At 42.2% G+C, this 19406-nt stretch overlaps 2 protein-coding genes across 11 annotated transcripts; one reads left to right on the forward strand and one right to left on the reverse strand.

Annotated features, from left to right (window-relative positions):
* The first annotated feature begins 198 nt into the window (after positions 1 to 198).
* pigb (phosphatidylinositol glycan anchor biosynthesis, class B) lies at positions 199 to 4028 on the forward strand. Of its 2 annotated transcripts, XM_029721410.1 has the most exons (12): positions 204 to 423; positions 827 to 956; positions 1061 to 1178; positions 1295 to 1399; positions 1512 to 1642; positions 1828 to 1968; positions 2078 to 2129; positions 2236 to 2447; positions 2584 to 2648; positions 2752 to 2971; positions 3088 to 3268; positions 3362 to 4028. In XM_029721410.1, exons 1-12 carry the CDS (start codon positions 312 to 314, stop codon positions 3473 to 3475), a joined length of 1581 nt encoding a protein of 526 aa, XP_029577270.1. In that variant the 5' UTR covers positions 204 to 311; the 3' UTR covers positions 3476 to 4028. The 2 variants fall into 2 exon arrangements, with proteins under 2 accessions (XP_029577271.1, XP_029577270.1); XM_029721411.1 differs by lacking the exon at positions 3362 to 4028 and having other exon boundaries at positions 199 to 423; positions 3123 to 3235.
* LOC115167217 (cell cycle progression protein 1) lies at positions 3763 to 15781 on the reverse strand. Of its 9 annotated transcripts, none has more exons than XM_029721400.1 (12): positions 15642 to 15780; positions 14229 to 14299; positions 13743 to 13857; positions 13396 to 13481; positions 13077 to 13293; positions 12698 to 12793; positions 10488 to 10802; positions 10310 to 10348; positions 9142 to 9260; positions 6630 to 6755; positions 4971 to 6331; positions 3763 to 4886 (listed from the first exon to the last, which is right to left on the reverse strand). In XM_029721400.1, exons 2-12 carry the CDS (start codon positions 14286 to 14288, stop codon positions 4703 to 4705), a joined length of 2718 nt encoding a protein of 905 aa, XP_029577260.1. In that variant the 5' UTR covers positions 14289 to 14299; positions 15642 to 15780; the 3' UTR covers positions 3763 to 4702. The 9 variants fall into 9 exon arrangements, with proteins under 9 accessions (XP_029577260.1, XP_029577261.1, XP_029577259.1 ...); XM_029721401.1 differs by having other exon boundaries at positions 10337 to 10348; positions 14229 to 14321; XM_029721399.1 differs by having other exon boundaries at positions 14229 to 14321.
* Positions 15782 to 19406: the final 3625 nt, after the last annotated feature.

Genomic DNA, 19406 nt, shown 5'->3' on the forward strand with positions numbered 1-19406 from the left:
AGGGGACATGATAAACGACAAGAATAAACTTAACATTCGATTTGGGACTTGTACGATTCATCCCCATAAAATGTATATAATAATTTATTAAATCAATTATATGTTCTATAAATGGTACAGATAACATTGTAAGCTGTATAACTTTACATCACCGATATGTAACACAATAATGATATCTTGACAATCGCATTTACTATCCTAGGAAACGTCTGACGTCATCTACCTACAAGCACAAACACGGAACTAACGTGGATTTTGGTGCTGCTCGAATTAGCTACATTATATGTAGTTAGTTATAGTTTATCTAAGTAATGGAAAAGATTCGTGCACGCTTAAATATCGGAAGTAAAGCAGAGCCTGTTAAACTGAGGAAACGAAAATCCCAACTATATAGTAAAGAAGAAACATGTCCTCTTGATAATGGTACAGTATGTGCCCTGTTTGGTATAGCAGCTATCATATTTCTAGCAGATTGAGCAAATGTCAAACTGCTGTTGATGATAAAAGAAAGAATGGAAGTAAAGTTTACATTGCTTATTTTGAAAGAGAAAAGCTAGTTTAGCTAGCTACATCAACATAAATAAGAATGTGTTCTTAACTGACTTGCCTAGTTAAATAAAGGTTAAATAAATAAATACAAATTAAATTGAAGTAGGCAACAGGTGATCCAGGAGCATGCAATGGTACTTGCAGTTTCAGAATGCTTGAGTCTTTCAAATGACTAGTTGATAGTGGATGTAATTACCAATGCACACCGAACACAGGCAGCCTAACTGGTGGAGAGATAGATATCTGACGTGTTTTAGTTTTTTATTCTTCTCCTCAGGTGTATTGGGGGTCCATGTCACTGTCTTCACTGTGGCATTTCGTCTCATCAACTGCTTCCTGGTCCAGACCAGCTTTGTCCCAGATGAATACTGGCAGTCCCTCGAAGTCGCTCATCTTATGGTTTTTGAATATCCTTGCAACAAAAAAATCATATAAAACTTTAAACAGTACCCTTCTAATAACCTTTTTGTGGACAAGTCTGTGTATTCTGCTAAATCCTTAATAACTTTACCTATGGCTATTTGACATGGGAGTGGACAGCAGGTATAAGAGGGTTCTCCTACCCTCTCTTCTTTGCAGCTATATATAAGATATTGCACTTCTTCACCTATGACGCAGTTCAACTCTTGGTAAGTCATATTGAGTACATCTTCATCTTTTGCAGCAATTTATAGTGCTGATGCGAAATGCATTGCATGTGACCCCATTGTCAAAATCTGTACAGTATATATTGTGGATTCTGCAGGTATGGCTACCTCGAATTGTGCAGGCACTGCTTTCTGCATTGGCTGATATTAAACTCTACTGTCTTATCCAATCACTGGAGCATTCTGACGTTGCCAAATGGACGGTAAAAAAAACATGCACTACTTTGTTTCTCATAACCTTTTCACTTATTCCAATCCTGGGTAATGTGGGCTGAAACCATGTGACAAAGCCTCTTTCTCTCTTTTTGTTACTAGTACCTCTGCCAGCTCTGTTCTTGGTTCACATGGTACTGCTGCACCAGGACCCTGACCAACACCATGGAGACCACACTCACAACTCTGGCTCTCTATTACTATCCTCTGCCTGGCTCTAAAACACACAGCAGGTTGGACCTACACAACCTACACCTCTACACAACTCAAACATAAAACAATTTCACTTCCGGTGCATCTATAAGTATTTCCCACTACACGGCAAGTTACAAAATACCTTTACAAAAATTATACCTTTTAATGACGCTCCATTAATAACATTCTGTTTAAAACAGATTTTTCTTGTTTTCTTTCGCAGTACAAAATATTTGATCCTGGTTGCTTTGGCAGTCATTGTTCGTCCGACAGCCTTGATTGTGTGGCTTCCTCTGTTGGTTTACCACTTCTGGCAGGAAGATAACAAGCTGAAACTCATAACTCACCTTTGCCTTCCCATTGGGTGAGTGCTTTGATTTGAGAAAGACCATTGTGCCTCAGCTGCAGAGTGAGGTTTTCATGCCACACATGATGTATTCTTAAATTATTGAATGAGCCTCTCCTTCATATAGGGCTTTAACTCTTGGGATTTCAACACTGATTGACTGCATTTTCTATGGAAAGGTAGGAAAAGCATTGTTTCAAAAATAATAAATTAAAGGTAATTATAAATCACAAGCTGTAATGTCTGTGTTAATTAACACTTTCCTTAAACCATTTTCTCTTGCAGTGGACCCTGGTGCAGTACAACTTCCTTAAGTTTAATGTTTTTCACAACGTGGCTGAGTTCTATGGCTCTCATCCATGGCACTGGTACTTTACTCAGGGCTTTGTGGTTGTCATTGGCCCTCATCTTCCTTTCTTCCTGTATGGATGCACACTGGCTTCAAAAAGATACAGAATATTGTTAATAACAATAGTCTGGACAGTAATGGTTTACAGGTATGGATTTTTTCTCTTGTCTTTCTGTGTTGTGTAAAATGCACATACTGTAATTTATGGGCCAAAAACATCTTTATATTAGACCATTCAAGTCATAGGGAATTTCAGAATTTGCACGTTTTTCTTTTCAATGCAGTTGTCTGGCGCACAAGGAGTTCAGATTCATCTACCCTGTTTTGCCTTTCTGCATGGTATTTTGTGGTGAGTGCTAAAATTTCCTGAAAGATTCCAATGACTGCAAGTAACCAAACTAGCAACGTACAGTCATACCCTATACACGACACGGGGTCCTCGTTTATTGCAGGGATAGCTTTGGTGAATCTGAGAACCTGGAAACGGCCTGCCGCATGCGCCTTATTGGTCTCCAACCTAGTCCCAGCCCTGTACACAGGTCTGCTTCACCAGCGAGGCACACTGGATGTCATAGGTCACCTCCAGACCCTGTGTGACGACAGCGATCCTTCAACACCTCCACTGCCTGAAGTCCTCTTTCTAATGCCCTGTCACTCTACACCTTTCTACAGGTAGGCAGTCAATTTTTTGGGGCTTATTTACTAATGTCCATTTGCATGAGTAAGAACTGTGACAAGCTTATAGCTGAGGCAGTGCAGTAAATAATCAATATACATTATTTTTGTAGTCACATCCACTGTCCAATGAAGATGCGTTTCCTAGAATGTCCACCAGATCTCACAGGAGACGAGAGCTATGTCGATGAAGCTGAGAGATTCTTCGCTGATCCTCATCATTGGTTGAGGACCTCATTTCCTTATAAGTCAATGCTGCCAACCCACCTGGTGTTCTTTGATGTTCTGGAGATGGTTAGATACTCTGCATTTTGTAATTCAAGACTAATAATGACTAATGGCTCCTTCACTGTTACAATAATTTGTATTATCTTTTTCTGTCCTCAGGAGCTCTCCACATTCTTGGACGGGAATAGATTTATGAGAAGTACAGAAATATTCCACACTCACGTTCCTGAAGGACGAGTTGGAAAAAGCATCCTAGTTTATCAAAGGCACTGAACACAAAACACTGAACAGAATGAGAATACATTTGTAAGAAGCACAAAGATTTTCCCATAATCATGTATCTCAAGGACGAGTTTGAAGAAGCATCCTAGTTTACAAAATGCACTGAACAGAACCATCTTGACCATTGGCACGAGCCATTGGGAAGTTAATCAAAATGGATCTGTATTGTAAAGGAATAAATTATAATTAAAACTGAAGAACAGATTGATCTTTTAAACAGTGAAAATAATGCAACACCTGGCCAGACAGTTTACTATATTAGGGGGGGAAAGAAGCAGTCAATATTCACTTATTTTATTGGGAAGCTGCAATTCATTTTTAACAGCACATCTGTAAATGAAAGGAAATAATCAGCCTTAGTAATACAAGCCATAGTTGGAATGTTACTGAACACAGTTGCACTTTATCTCACCATTTTAAACATATGTAACGTAGCAGCAAAGTATAGAAATCAACTGTGGAACCGGCTTCTTGCATTATTCAATATTATGTGAAAAAAAGTATTTCTCAGTGGTTTTGCTACTTAAAGTTTTACTGCACACAACAGTATCAATGTCAGCAATTGTTTTGGCCATTATCTCACAATTACCAATGTCACCTAATGACAATTTGGAATTGAAATTAAAGTGTATCTGTCAGTGCATAACTCTTCAATGCCACTGACAAAAATACTATTTCTTTCCATTGTTGGATCCATCCAATGAATCATTATTCATTCACAATAGGCCTAAATGTAGACTATTAAAATGGTAAGCTTTAAAAAATATATTTTTTAAACAAGGCCCAAAGAGAAGAAATGTTGTGCAAATTACAGTCAGTGATGGCTCTTAAAAAGAACATGAACATGTAACAAATGACCTGATGACAATGAATGTGTACTACAGAGTTAGCTACTGTCAGATTTACTTACTGTATTCCCATGTTTAATTGCTCTAGTTAGTCATATTTAAAGACAATTCATGGCTAAATCATTGCAGCAATCATTTTCTTTGTGCGCATGAGATTAGATGCAGTCAGATACACCACCATTGCTACTAACCTAAGGATTGCTTACACAACACAGGAAGCAAGGGGACATTCAGGCAGCGTTAAAAGAACATTGTGCAAAAATCACAAAAACAGAAGAATAAGAAGGCTTTCCATCAAACACATCCTAAATAGACTTTGCAACTACAATATCAGCCATCATAAAAACAGATTTGTTAGGTACGATTATTCTCAATATTTGGGATCAAAGGGCATAGGACCCAACTCTATTTTTACATCAGCCATGTGTCTGTCTGTGTTCCGTCCTGCTCTGCTCCACTTCCTCTCTCTTTGTGGCCGGGCCCTCTGATTGCGCTGCTGGTGCTTTGCTAGTCTTTCTTCTTTAGTATCCGTATCTGGCCCCTCAAAGGGTCTACTGTGAGTTGGCGAACAGAAATGTCAGAATATGGTAATACACAACATCCTATTGAAAAAACAGTTATGAAAACTATAAACTTACCTTGACCCATAACGTTTTGAGTAGGTATCTCCAAAGAAGTGCCTGTAGACATACTCGTCAAGATCTTCAAAGACGTCATCGTTGTGGCCATGGTAGTCATCCATGTCCTCCAGGTAGTCTTCCACACCACTAACAAAGTCTGTGAACAGCATCTGATCGTGGATGAAGACGCCGTTGTGAAAGAAATTTTTAATAAAGCTCTCCAGCTCAGTCCAGTGGTGGAAGTGGTCAACCTCCTGCTGGAGGTAGCTGTGAAGCAGCTGGTTGAACTCATCTGCTCTTATGGGGTCCATGGCTTTGTTGAAGAGGCTCATGGATTCTTGGTAGGCACAGTCGAAAACCCCAGAGCAACCTTTGGGCACTCCTCTTTGTTGTTGCTCAGCGTCTGGGTCCTCCTCAACTTTACTCCCTGACTTCCGGGTGTTACGGTGTGCCTGGAAAGAGTCGTCAGTGGATTTACGAGGGTGATGATGCAGGGGCTTGTGGGTTCTGGACTGCCATGGTTCCTCCTCTGAGTGCTTGTTTCCATGATCTCTATGATGCTCCTGCTGCTCAGTCTTGGCATCCTTCCTCTCGTGAAACCTCCGATTGTGAGGCCGGTAAGTCTTGTCCATCATACGCGAAGCAGAGTCCTTGAAGTGGCGGAAGGTGGATTTCACAGAATCTGAGAACTTCCTCAGATTCTCTTTCACAGCCTCTTTGGCTTTCGTTATCTGCTCTTTGTGATGGTGCACAAACTCCTTGGTGGAGTTCTTCACCGCATCAAAAGTATCTTTAACCTTCCCTATCACGCCGTCCTTGGACTTCTTGACTTTGGCCTGCTTGTCTCCCTTTGCCCGGTCCTCTTTGGTTTCCACATAGAGCCTCAACCAAAGGTCGGAGCGCTGCTGCTCAAAGCTCAGCTTCTTCTGCAACTCCATGAGCCGTGACTGCAGCTCCTTTGTCTCCAGGTCGGCCTCTCCTCCGGCCCTGGTGTTGCGGCTGCTCAGCTGCTCCCTTAGCTGGTCAGTCACCCTCCGCTCATTATCCAGCTCCCTCCTCAGCGTCTGGGCCTCAGCCATCAGGGCCTCCCTCTGGCTCAGGAAGCTACGGAGGCGCTGCGTCTCCTCCTCCAGGTGGTCCTTCAGCCTCTGGTTCTCAGACAGTATGAAGTCGGCCCCGGCCCCAGTCTCCTCCAGGTCTCGGATCTGGGAGCGCAGGTTCCTCAGCTCCTCCTGAAGGGTGGACAGGGACTCCTCCTCACGCTCCAGGGAGCTCTTCAGCAGCTGGTTCTCCACCATCAGGTGATTCTGCTGAGACTCAATCTTAACCCTCTCTTCACCAGTCTGCTTCAGTTTCATGACCAAGTCTTCTTTCTGGGCCTTGTTTCAAAACAAAAATACATCATTTGTTATGCATCCACAAAGGAGTATTAGCAAAACGCTTAACATATGAACAACAAGGGGAACAGTTAGGCTTAAATTAATAATGAAGATGGTTAAAAGTGAAACGATGACAAAATACAATTTTTTCAGTCTCACGAATAAACGACAAATCAATTAATGGTGAATTTTGTTGCAGTATTTGAATCTTTATTTAGACATTAGTCCACCTTGAATTTATATGGAAAGACCCACCACTAGTGTTAAATTTGAACCTTAACCTGTACTTGCATGTTACCTGTAGCTGGGCCTGTTTGGATCTGAGATCCTGGTTCTCTTTAGTAAGCTTGTCGATAATCCCTGTGAGAGACAGCATCATGTCACTCTTGTCCTTTAGGTCTTCTCTCAGACTCTTAACCACGTCCTAAACGTGTGGAAACAGCATCACCAAAGTGAGCAAATGCATTGCTATAAAATGTGAATACACTCTTAAGCCTCATCTCACGCTACAGTTAAGTGGAGTGTCAAAAATGTTTCTCAAGGGGGCAAAAAGCCATCAAAAACAAATCGTAGAGAATCCTTGCATATAAAAATATTGAAGATGAATAGTTTAAATGTGAAATCACAAAAATATAGCTGCGAGCAGCAATATGAACAGGGTTCACAGGATGACAAAGAAGAAAATATCAGTTGGATAACAAAGCAAGCACTTAATCATGTAGGAACAATCTTCCTTTATGTGCAATCAGTTAAAGCATTGAAGATAATTATAAAAGTATTTTTAGCATATGTGCCAACGTGCATCTATACGTACAGTGTGGTCATATTTGAATGCAGAGAAAAAAAAACTATTAAAAGCCTTATGTAATGAGTAAACACATCATCTGGAGTGAATCTGATGTATGGTTCATGAGGAGAATATGCCTGCAGATGATTTTGAGCATTAGCATTACATGACTTGTTAATAGTTTCCTAGTTTTTGAGATATCAAAACCAAATTCAATGTGGTTCATCTTAGGGATGTCCATGATAGCGATGACAAATTTCAAGTTGCTAGGCCACTATGGAGTATATTTACACTGGTTTAAATGGACACATAAAATCAGATTTTGACCAATCACCTCATCTTTCTCAAACTAATTTAAGACATGTACCATGGGCTTACTTTCCAAATTTGGTGTCATTTGTTCCTATGGTTCACGAGAAGATTTTTGAAGTATTTTAAATCTATTTTAGCATATACGCATCTACTGGTATAGTGTGGCCATCTTTGAAAGCATCAATGTTATTTACTCTTTAGGGACTATTTTGATGAGTCCAAAGACCACATTTGGAGTGAATCTGACTTTTAGTCTATGAGATTTTTTATGATTATTTTACATAGTCAAAAGTTAATTGTTAAGTTTTCTTATTTTTAAAGATATCAATGCCAAGCTGTCTTTGATGACCCTAAAAGTTAAGTTGATAGGCGATTGTGAAGTGGATTTGCAAAGGATTAAAATGGACACGTAAAATCTGATTTCCTGATTATCAATAACTCAGCCATCTTGTAACCAATCCCTTAGCTTTTCTCAAACAAAGTTAAGAGATGTACCATGGGCCTACATGCTGAATTTGGTCCTAAAAGTTTTACAAAATGTTCAAGATGGAGCAAAATATATCCTGACAGACTTTATGGGTCCTTGAGGCAAATTTGTTCAGCATAAAGAAAGACACCTACATACAAAGTTTCAAGTATCTAGGTTAAACAGGGCGGCGGATGAGGGTTTAAGTGAGATAGCTTACAACACTGCCACCTTTAGGCCAATCGGTGAAATTATTTTTGTCTAAGTTACTCATGTCCTCTAGATTCTGTGTGCCAAATTACAAAAAATGTTACCAATCGATGCTTAAATTATTTGACCAGGTCAAGAAAAAAAATCTAAGCCTAACAATAGATTTCACAGCGTTGCTGTGAACCCCGAAATATAAACCACAAAAACAAGGATAGGTTACACAGTATAATATAGGGGGCTTGCAATGCATTTCAATACAAGGACCTCATTGCCTAAAGAAACATTTTGCTACTGTGTGTCATATCAAAAACTATTTGAGATTAGTGGAAAATGTAACAAAGCTAGATAGTGTTTGACCACTTGAGACATAATTAGTAAAACATTTTAGTCATTTAGTAGACGCTCTTTTCCAGAGCGACTTACAGTAGTGAATGCATACATTTCATTTATTTATATTTTTTTGTACTGGCCCCCCGTGGGAATCGAACCCACAACCCTGGCGTTGCACACACCATGCTCTACCAACTGAGCCACAGTTATATTAAATATATATTAAAAAAACATCCTTCCATGTGGTTGGGGGTGAAGATACATTCTTTTTCTCTCTGGAAGGAGCAACAGTGTGCTTTAGTTGAGGCATAATCATACTTACCATAGAAGTTAGATTTTCTTGAAAAATAGTGAAATTAGTACTCACTGAGCATTGCTGTAAAAGTTGTGAATAGATCAATTTGATATTGAAACGCTTAAAGTTCTTCCTAAAATATGATACTGATAGTTCCAAATGTGATATTAGGACTACTGGCACTTGAATGCCTGAAATCTGCATGTGTTAGGTCAAAAAAGAGAGAATTCTATAGCTGAAACAAAGTTCACCAAAGATATAAATAAAAAGAAACAGAAAAGTTAGGAAACAGTTTTTAAGACAGAAAAATAACATGTATTTTGTTTTATTAAGCTAGTTTATTTGAGAAGGATAATAGAGGGAGGTGGCTTATGATACCTAACTGTATGTATCAAGAACTCTTTACAGACCTTGTTGATGACATTTGGTCCTTTATGACACTGAGGCTGCAGATCTCTCGAATTACCAAGGTCGTTCACTCCACAGATCTTCTCCACAATCTTCTGTCTCTCCTGAACCTGTACTGTGCCTGTGTTAGAATGAAATATTAGGCATTCCCTTCATTTTCCATAAGCATAGACATGATTCACCAGATGATAACACACATTCAAGAATAGTAACACAAAAGCAGAAAAAGTTGGGGGAAATGTCCACGTCATGTTAGGTGCAATAAAAATGGTTCCCATTCTTGGACAAACAAAAATGTCAAGACTTATCCATGCAGACCAATTAGAGTTTCCAAGATTCAAAACTATTTGGTGACATTGGTCAGCAGTGGCAAAATGAACTCAATAACAGCAATTTGTTATTGACTTATGACCACACTCGCTGGCAAATTAGAAAACCCCCGACATTCCATGTGTGGGATGTAGGTGTTGAATTCCCTGACCCTTGGGAAATTGGGAACCCACTGTTGCCTCACGTTACCAAAGAAGACGGCACAAGAAAGTGATATACTGCCACACACAAAAACAGAAAATAAATTGACTTACATTCAACAAGTGACCAATCATGAGCATCTGGTTTGTAATCAACTCACAAAATGTGGCACCCCTCTATGATTAAGTTTATCAGTGATATTCAGCATGTCACCTTTTAGCCAGCTCTGAGCTGCCAATGACATTGGAAAACTGATTGCTTATTGACCACAACCCAGATACTGTATTACATTTTAATCATTTAGCAGACACTCTCATCCAGAGTGACTTACAGGAGCAATCAGGGTTAAGTGCCTTGCTCAAGGGCACATCAACCCTCTTAACTGCTAGGCTACCTGTCGCCCTATGACTAAATGATTTTTTTCTACACATAAACATTCTGATGAGGATGGATTCAAGAGGTCAACAGAAGCACTGTAATTCTATTTTCACTATCTTAATAGGATGTGTATCCATGTGTATCCTTTCAATATGATCAAATATATCTTAATGTAGGCACTTGACATGCTTTGCATAATCCCAGTAAACACACATAGGTTTAGTTTGTGCTATTCAAAACTACGGATGCGGTGATGACACATGACATTCACATGACATTATCATGACTTATGCGCCTAAGCAAGTTGAGTTTGACAATTACCCTCAAACCATCCACTCCATACTGTACCTTCAAATTTTCCTAGAACACAAAACCAACATGTTAAAACTGCTAAAACAGCCTTCCTTGTGAATTACTTTTACCAATGATTCCATACTCATAATTAGAAACATTGAAATTCTTCATCACATATTTCCCAATACTTTCCCATGATGCTTACCATAGAAGTGACCAAAGCCCATGCTGATGGCGATGATGAGGGCTAGTAGGATACATTTGTTAAGGGTGCCGCTGACATGGCCTTGAGGTGGGGGAGCAATGTGAGGTTCCTGCTGCACCTCCTCCTCCTGTACCTCCTTCTGCTCCTCCTCTAGAGTCTCCTCTCGGTCACTGTGGCCAGACTCCTGCACCTCCTCTCCATGGTCAGCCACAGAGCTAGTGGTGCTCTTCCTCACCCTGCGCCTCCGCACTACTGGGGTGACCTGCTCTCCTCCCTCATCCTCACTGCTGCTGGAGTCTGCAACCACAGGGAAAACTGCAACATACACACACCCACACAAAGAATAATTAGTGCACTGAACCATAATTACAAGGTTGACACGCTTGTAAACCATGCTTATGCTGCTAAAATAATTAACAGCACATTGCTGCTTAAAATATTGTTTTAATTGCCCTCATTGATCTAGTAGCAAAGTGCAGTCCATGGCAATATATCACGTTTCCATTCAATTATAATTAAAGACTGGTCCTAAAAAGATACTTCTCATTTTGAAAACGCCTATGTGGCATCGATATGAGTCAGAAACAGTTATTCTACTGTCAAAATTGACTACAAAGTGTAAATGGGATAATTTTGGTCATAAAGTCAGTTGTCCAAAATGAAGATTTGTGAGATAGGGGAAAAAATGTATGGGTACCGTAACAGTTTTCCTTGGGTTGGGTATATTTCAATCCTGCCCACAGTTGGCAGCACCCAAGTAATCATCAATTCAGCGCTCAGCTGCTGGCGACCCCATTGTAATGCCCATGGTCAATTTGGTTTGACATTTGATATCCCTATTGGGCTATTTAGGGACCATCAATAAAAAACACATTGTACATGGGACAACATTAAATAGCGCCAAATTTACTTACTTAAAAACCTCAAACCAGCTATAAATTGTGGAAATTCAAATATTGAAAGCATTGAACAACTAAAAGATGGGCCAATATTTTCACGTTGCACATTTACACAGTCATTTATTGACAGCCCATAACTAGCCCTAAAGACAGGCTATTCACTGTCAAACCAACTTTGCCACAGTGGCACACCAGCGGCTGAAGCTAATTGGCTAAATAAGTTGTCTAGCAGTAACTAGCCTAGGCAACAACAAGACAAGACCTGGTTAGCCTTTCAAGTTATCTAGAAGGGTGAGTGATTGTGTACTGTTTTGGCAGAGTGAATGTACAAACGCTTGCCACGTGCGAACACACACACACACACACACACACCCACATTAACCCCCCCAAGACAACTCATATTTGGCTTCGGTCATGGCTGCTGCATTTCTCAATGATCAAGCCAAAAAACTAAGCCAAATCAGGAAGCTCAAGCCCCCTTTAAAGCCTATACATAGTTTTTTGCAAAGCAGGGCTCTCCAACCCTGTTCCTGGAGAGCTATCGTCCTGTAGGTTCACTCCAACCCTAGTTTATCAAACCTGATACTAATAATAGGCTGGTTGAAAAGCTAAACCAGGCGAGTTACAACTGAGACTGACGCAAAAACATACAGGACGGTAGCTCTCCAGAAACAGGGTTGGAGACCCCTGTTGTAAGCTATGCTTCATGACATTGGTGCACAGTAAACTGGGGAAACAAAAATAATGCTTTAGTCTTCCACAGGAAATGCCAAACCTGTAAAACTGGCACACATTGCTGTGAAAAATGTGCTTATGTTTTGCTTAACAATAACCATTGATTGCTAAATCTGATTAAGACATCCCTCTGGTAATAGGAGCAACATGTAAACAACATGCCTCAGTATCAAGTTTAATCTAGGTTACATGATCACAGAGGTGACCACTAGCCTAAAATTAAAAGATAAATACAGGAGATCCAGACTAACAACTAATCAAATATTCTGATAATACATTTTATTTCAGAAGAATTGTATATAGGCTAGGCTAATTATACATCAGGTATATCTGTCAAACCAAATAGATTTTGCCAAATTAAGTCTAAACAAACACACATCATGCCGAAATACCACACAAGTGTTTTGTTTCACACATTTAGTGGCGATTGCAACACCTTTCAAAACAAGCAGAACTTGTTTACATCATCGGACAGCATTTACTCCGACAACAGCTTATCAGGTTTAGGCCTGCTACACTGTGTTGAGCAAGACAAGCAGCACGCTATCATATTCACACCAGTCCAGTTTATACCACCTGAGAGAGAACGGCTGCCAGACATCTGCCCTTTCAGATGACAGCCCAAGTCCCACAGACTCTGTGGAAGCTTCCAGTGGCCCATCATCAGCCTGGCTTTAGGACAAGGGGAAGGGGAAAGGGATAGGAAGGAGTGCTTTGTTGGTTTCTTCTATTTGTCGTCATGCCCTATCTGTTCTCTAATCCACTTACTCTGCTTGATCATCACCAGACCATCAAACCTTGCATGCAAACATCTCTAACTTTGAACAGCGAAGATAGATACAAATGTATCTCAATTCTCCAGCGAAGATAGATACAAATGTATCTAAATTCTCCAATTTACCTCATACTGGAATTCATTGAAACATCCCCTAAAGGGTGTGTTGGTTTGCCCTACCAGTCTCTGCTGCGCTGAAGGTGTACTGGCTGCTGGAGGAGGTGCCCAGGTAGAGCTCCTCACTGACTGCTCCCTCCTCCTCCTCCTCCTCCTCCACTGCCTGCTCATCCCAAGGCCCGAGCTCAGTCTCCCTCGTGTCCCCCAGAGTCACAATGTCAGAGTGGTCGCTGGAGGAGCACAGAGTCACATGCTCGTCCCCGGCCACCTCACCTCCAGCCTGCAGAGGATATTCCACATGGTTGGCATAGGGACTGGAAACATAGCGACATGGGAATCATACAAATATACAGCCGAAGAATGTTTTGTTTTTATCCCTCACCTCAGAAGCAGACAATGTCTCGTCTAAGGTTTCTTCTTTCAGAGTGGCATCAAGAGATGACTCACCCCTCTCCTCAGTGCACTCAGCTAAAACACATTTAGAGGACATTTAAAATGTGAAGACAGGTTGAGTACACACCATCTACTGTGAGCAAATAACATCTCAATACCGCTATAAATGTGTTTCATTACATATGGTTAAACCAAATTATGTAGTGTTTTTCTGATACATGTATATTACAATGTTGTAACAGTTTTAACCCAGTCATCAATAGTTTTTTGTAATAGGCCTAGATATTTCAAAGTGCTTTAATTTGTCACAACAAGGCATATGGTAACTCCTCCTACCAGAGAGAGAGGTGGGTTGGTCCTGCAGCAGCTCTGGCCCCAGCACTGCGCTCTCTGGGAGATCAGACCCACATTCCAGGCCGTTCTCTGGCCCCAGGGCCTCAATATCTGAACCCTTAGAAACAAGCCTATTATATTAGCCTACCACATTTCAGACAACCCTACATGAAGGCATACTATGATCTCCAGTTCACTACATTAACCATCAGACTTTCAAATGAATCTAGACAGTCGGCATAAAGGCAATGACTGGTATAAAGGCACTCAAGGTGTAACTAAGATGACATGAAACTTCGAATTTGTAAGTCACTGTAACAGTCATATCCATAGGCCAGTCCCATTAGAGTGCACTGAGGAATTTCAAGGGCTCTGGTTCCTAGTACTGGACTATTGGTCCTACAAGGGTTAGCTGTGAGGGACTCAGGTGCTCAGGCTGATGGGGAAATCAAATAAGGACCCAAGTAGGGTCAGGAAGACTTGACTTACTTCATTACTTATGATAGTCCACCCACAGGAGGACTCTGTGTCACTTGAGCTCTCTGACATGGCTCCGCCAGCTGGTAAAAACAATGGAGCACACTGTAAAAAACGCATTGGGAATTTTAAAAAATGGCACAAGAGGAACATTTGAATACTCAAATGCAAAATGTGTCATTCTGCATAAAACCACAGTTCACTGATATTACGTTGAGATAGGAGAGTTCACAACAACAGTACACAGACATTGCAGCATAATGCATGCCATGTTGACAGGGGAATGAAACATTCTCCATATGGAGGTTTTTCAGCCATTACAGTCGCCCACATTTGGCTCCATGTAAACTACAATTCATTGACATCCATACAAAAACTCCTTGCTCAGTATGCGAAAAAACACCACCTAAAGGAGGGAGACAGATTTTCTGCCGAGTTGGACATCTCTCTTCCTCTCTGCTGGGTGTTCTGAACACACTAGATCCTAACAAGCACTCTAACGTGGAGATATGGCTGTGTGGGAACACTAACCCTATGAAAAGGTGTGTAGTAATTTACCTTCCGTTTTTTATAGGAAAAAAAATGTTTCACTGATATGAAAGACACGTTACTTATATTTCCAAAACAGTACCGCAAGCGATGCGTGTTAATGTTTAGAGTAAGCGTCTGGGCACTTAACACAACTCCCCCGGTCAGAAGATACTTTAGCGTCTATTGACGATCGTAACTTTTGTGGAGATCGAAAACTGTTTGTATGTTTCTCTGTATAGGCATAATCTTTCTGCAGCAGAACATGATAAAAGAGTTGATACAGTAGTGGTTGTCTAGAATGTGGGTTGTGGGGGTAAAATGTCAAAAACATTTTGGAATACTGTTACTTTACCACCTAACTAGTTTACTGGTGAACGAAAACGAAGCCTAGTGAGTAGTGTTGATATTATTTAAACAAACCGAGTTTGGTGTGCATGGTTCAATGCATGGGGGCCTTCGTAGCTGCACTGTCTAAGATTGCAATGCTGCCGTCGGCCCCTGCGATGTCGCCAGCTAGCTAGCCAACTACGTTACAATTAGCACATGAGGAGTCCAATCCGCAATCGATTATTCAATAAATGGATGCCTGGCTATTTAGCTAACTAACGTTACATATGTAGCGTTATTATATGCACATAACTAACAATTATCATAAGAAATTACACAATCTGGTGAAAATGCGAACGGAGGGGTGTTTTCTGCAAACAGCTGCTGGATAGACTGAAATTTAAACAGTTTATTGCTAGCTACCTAACAGTAATAGCTAGCCGCTCGCAGTTAGATAAACTAAGGCGTACTAACGTTAGTAGCTAACTTATCCTACTCTGTAACGTCAAGAAGTATGACTTACAAACCACTCTAACCTGACAAAACATCAGACAGTAATATCATTACCCAGTAAGTTTCCAACGTAGAAAGTAAGAGTTTCTGCAAACGATTCTTGATATTGCAGTCACAATTGCGTCCTCATAGCTTCATCGATTTCAATTCAACAACAACACAATCAGCGTCTCGTCAGCAACACTAAAAATAGTACATCCGGATCACGGAACTTTGAAAATGTTCTAAATAAAAGTCTCACGCGTAATTGTAGAAAAGTGTCAATAACCTGTATTTATTAATGATATATGAAAAATAACTGTTTAAACATTAACAATGAAGGGGCAGGCAGCAGGATAAGATCAGTGAGTGGTCAGGGGGAGAAGGGGGCAGGCAGCAGGGTAAGATCAGTGAGTGGTCAGGGGGAGAAGGGGGCAGGCAGCAGGGTAAGATCAGTGAGTGGTCAGGGGGAGAAGGGGGCAGGCAGCAGGGTAAGATCAGTGAGTGGTCAGGGGGAGAAGGGGGCAGGCAACAGGGTAAGATCAGTGAGTGGTCAGGGGGAGAAGGGGGTAGGCAGCAGTGTAAGATCAGTGAGTGGTCAGGGGGAGAAGGGGGTAGGCAGCAGGGTAAGATCAGTGAGTGGTCAGGGGGAGAAGGGGGCAGGCAGCAGGGTAAGATCAGTGAGTGGTCAGGGGGAGAAGGGGGCAGGCAGCAGGGTAAGATCAGTGAGTGGTCAGGGGGAGAAGGGGGCAGGCAGCAGGGTAAGATCAGTGAGTGGTCAGGGGGAGAAGGGGGCAGGCAGCAGGGTAAGATCAGTGAGTGGTCAGGGGGAGAAGGGGGCAGGCAGCAGGGTAAGATCAGTGAGTGGTCAGGGGGAGAAGGGGGTAGGCAGCAGGGTAAGATCAGTGAGTGGTCAGGGGGAGAAGGGGGCAGGCAGCAGTGTAAGATCAGTGAGTGGTCAGGGGGAGAAGGGGGCAGGCAGCAGGGTAAGATCAGTGAGTGGTCAGGGGGAGAAGGGGGTAGGCAGCAGGGTAAGATCAGTGAGTGGTCAGGGGGAGAAGGGGGTAGGCAGCAGGGTAAGATCAGTGAGTGGTCAGGGGGAGAAGGGGGCAGGCAGCAGGGTAAGATCAGTGAGTGGTCAGGGGGAGAAGGGGGCAGGCAGCAGGGTAAGATCAGTGAGTGGTCAGGGGGAGAAGGGGGCAGGCAGCATTGTAAGATCAGTGAGTGGTCAGGGGGAGAAGGGGCAGGCAGCAGGATAAGATCAGTGAGTGGTCAGGGGGAGAAGGGGGCAGGCAGCAGGGTAAGATCAGTGAGTGGTCAGGGGGAGAAGGGGGCAGGCAGCAGGGTAAAATCAAGGGGGAGAAGGGGGCAGGCAGCAGGGTAAGATCAGTGAGTGGTCAGGGGGAGAAGGGGGCAGGCAGCAGGGTAAGATCAGTGAGTGGTCAGGGGGAGAAGGGGGCAGGCAGCAGGGTAAGATCAGTGAGTGGTCAGGGGGAGAAGGGGCAGGCAGCAGGGTAAGATCAGTGAGTGGTCAGGGGGAGAAGGGGGCAGGCAGCAGGGTAAGGTCAGTGAGTGGTCAGGGGGAGAAGGGGGCAGGCAGCAGGGTAAGATCAGTGAGTGGTCAGGGGGAGAAGGGGGTAGGCAACAGGGTAAGATCAGTGAGTGGTCAGGGGGAGAAGGGGGTAGGCAGCAGGGTAAGATCAGTGAGTGGTCAGGGGGAGAAGGGGGTAGGCAACAGGGTAAGATCAGTGAGTGGTCAGGGGGAGAAGGGGGGTAGGCAGCAGGGTAAGATCAGTGAGTGGTCAGGGGGAGAAGGGGGCAGGCAGCAGGGTAAGATCAGTGAGTGGTCAGGGGGAGAAGGGGGCAGGCAGCAGGGTAAGATCAGTGAGTGGTCAGGGGGAGAAGGGGGCAGGCAGCAGGGTAAGGTCAGTGAGTGGTCAGGGGGAGAAGGGGGCAGGCAGCAGGGTAAGATCAGTGAGTGGTCAGGGGGAGAAGGGGGTAGGCAGCAGGGTAAGATCAGTGAGTGGTCAGGGGGAGAAGGGGGCAGGCAGCAGGGTAAGATCAGTGAGTGGTCAGGGGGAGAAGGGGGCAGGCAGCAGGGTAAAATCAAGGGGGAGAAGGGGGCAGGCAGCAGGGTAAGATCAGTGAGTGGTCAGGGGGAGAAGGGGGCAGGCAGCAGGGTAAAATCAAGGGTGAGAAGGGGGCAGGCAGCAGGGTAAGGTCAGGGGGAGAAGGGGACAGGCAGCAGGGTAAATTCAGGGCATGCTCAGACACTGAAAGAGAGGACACAAAGACCTCTGGATTATTATGCTATTTCAATTGCAATTAATTATGTTATGCAGCACAGTGAAAAGATTGATAATGCATTTTTTAAGGAAGTTCTGCAATTCTGCGATGGCCAACTGCTACAAAAAATACAGAAAGGATTTGTGTCGGGCGGCTTAATTGGAAAGATGAGAATTTTGATATAGGCCTATGTGCTTATGTTATGCAGCTAAAGGAAGGCATAGGCAGGGATAGTAAAGTGGTGGAGTCTGTGCTGGACACTGGTGTTAATCAGGTGCTTGAATTAATTGAGTCACAGGAAGGAGTGGTAAAGGGTGGACCTAGTGCTATAGTAGGAGTTGACTGTACTGGTAGTGACGCTGTTGTCTGTAGTGAGAAAGTTAACTATGGAGTTGACCATACTGATAAAAGCATAGATCAGAATCATTTCACACAACAGATTATAAATACTGTTGAAGCCCCAAATTTGACACATAAATTGTATGGGGGTGGTCGTGATGTTGGGGAGCACCAGAAAGTTAAGACTTGCCAAAGAAAGGGGGAAAAAATACAATACGTGTTTAGATTATTATGCTAGTTCAATGGCAGTACATGCCGTCATGCAGCATAATGATACATTTGAGTTCTAATTTTGGGAGGAAGTTGACAAAACTTTGCAATGGCCATCTGGAACAACCATTGTCATTAATCGTAGTATCAAAATTCTTAGAAATATGTGGAAGAAGAATAGAAGTAAAATTCAAAGTCTTGTTAATGAGATTGAGTAAGAGCTTGATTTGACAAACCCTTTGAGGCTGTGACACATATGTAATGACATAGGAGATAAGCGTGACAGCACAAACTTAAGTCAGTGCAACACAGTCAAAGACAGTACACTAATTGATTAAAAAAAAACACCAATCAAACACAAGTGTGGGAAGGAGAAATGCAGTGAAACATAAACATTGTGAAGAATGTATCACACATTAAAAGAAACCCAAAACACTACTTTGTTTCTGTAAATGGCCAAATAACGGTAAATGAGCAATGCTAGCATGTGATATCTGCGCAAATTGATATCAATTTGATTGCGTTGGTCTATCTCCAGATAGTCAAAAGGATGTAGAATTTGCTACTTTTCTATGCAACTCAGAATCATGTCGAGTTCATGTACAGCCATTGCAAAATGGATTTAGTCTTAAAGCGGACTGTGACACATTTATACATTCTATTGCTAGTGACAACAAGGTGAAATTAAACAAAATGGTACAAACAGAGAATGTAAATTAGGCTCAGGTTCAAAACCTATTGCCTGTGGAGAGTTTAAATGATGGAATGTCAACTGCTCAGAGAAGACCCTCAAACTGCCAACTTAATATGCAAAATGTACACACTTTTGAGGATAAAGAATCTGCTTCTGAGTTTCATCCTGATGTAGCAAATAATTCATATGATGAAGTGTTAGTGGTGCTGCTCAATCAAATCTCAGACACTGAAGATATTGGGAATTAATACTACCACTTAAAGATAGAAAGTTGTGGTTCAAGTTGTCATACAGATGAGGAAATCATAAGC

This window comes from Salmo trutta, chromosome 29, assembly GCF_901001165.1.
Source record: "Salmo trutta chromosome 29, fSalTru1.1, whole genome shotgun sequence".
In the NCBI taxonomy this organism is placed as follows: Eukaryota; Metazoa; Chordata; class Actinopteri; order Salmoniformes; family Salmonidae; genus Salmo; species Salmo trutta.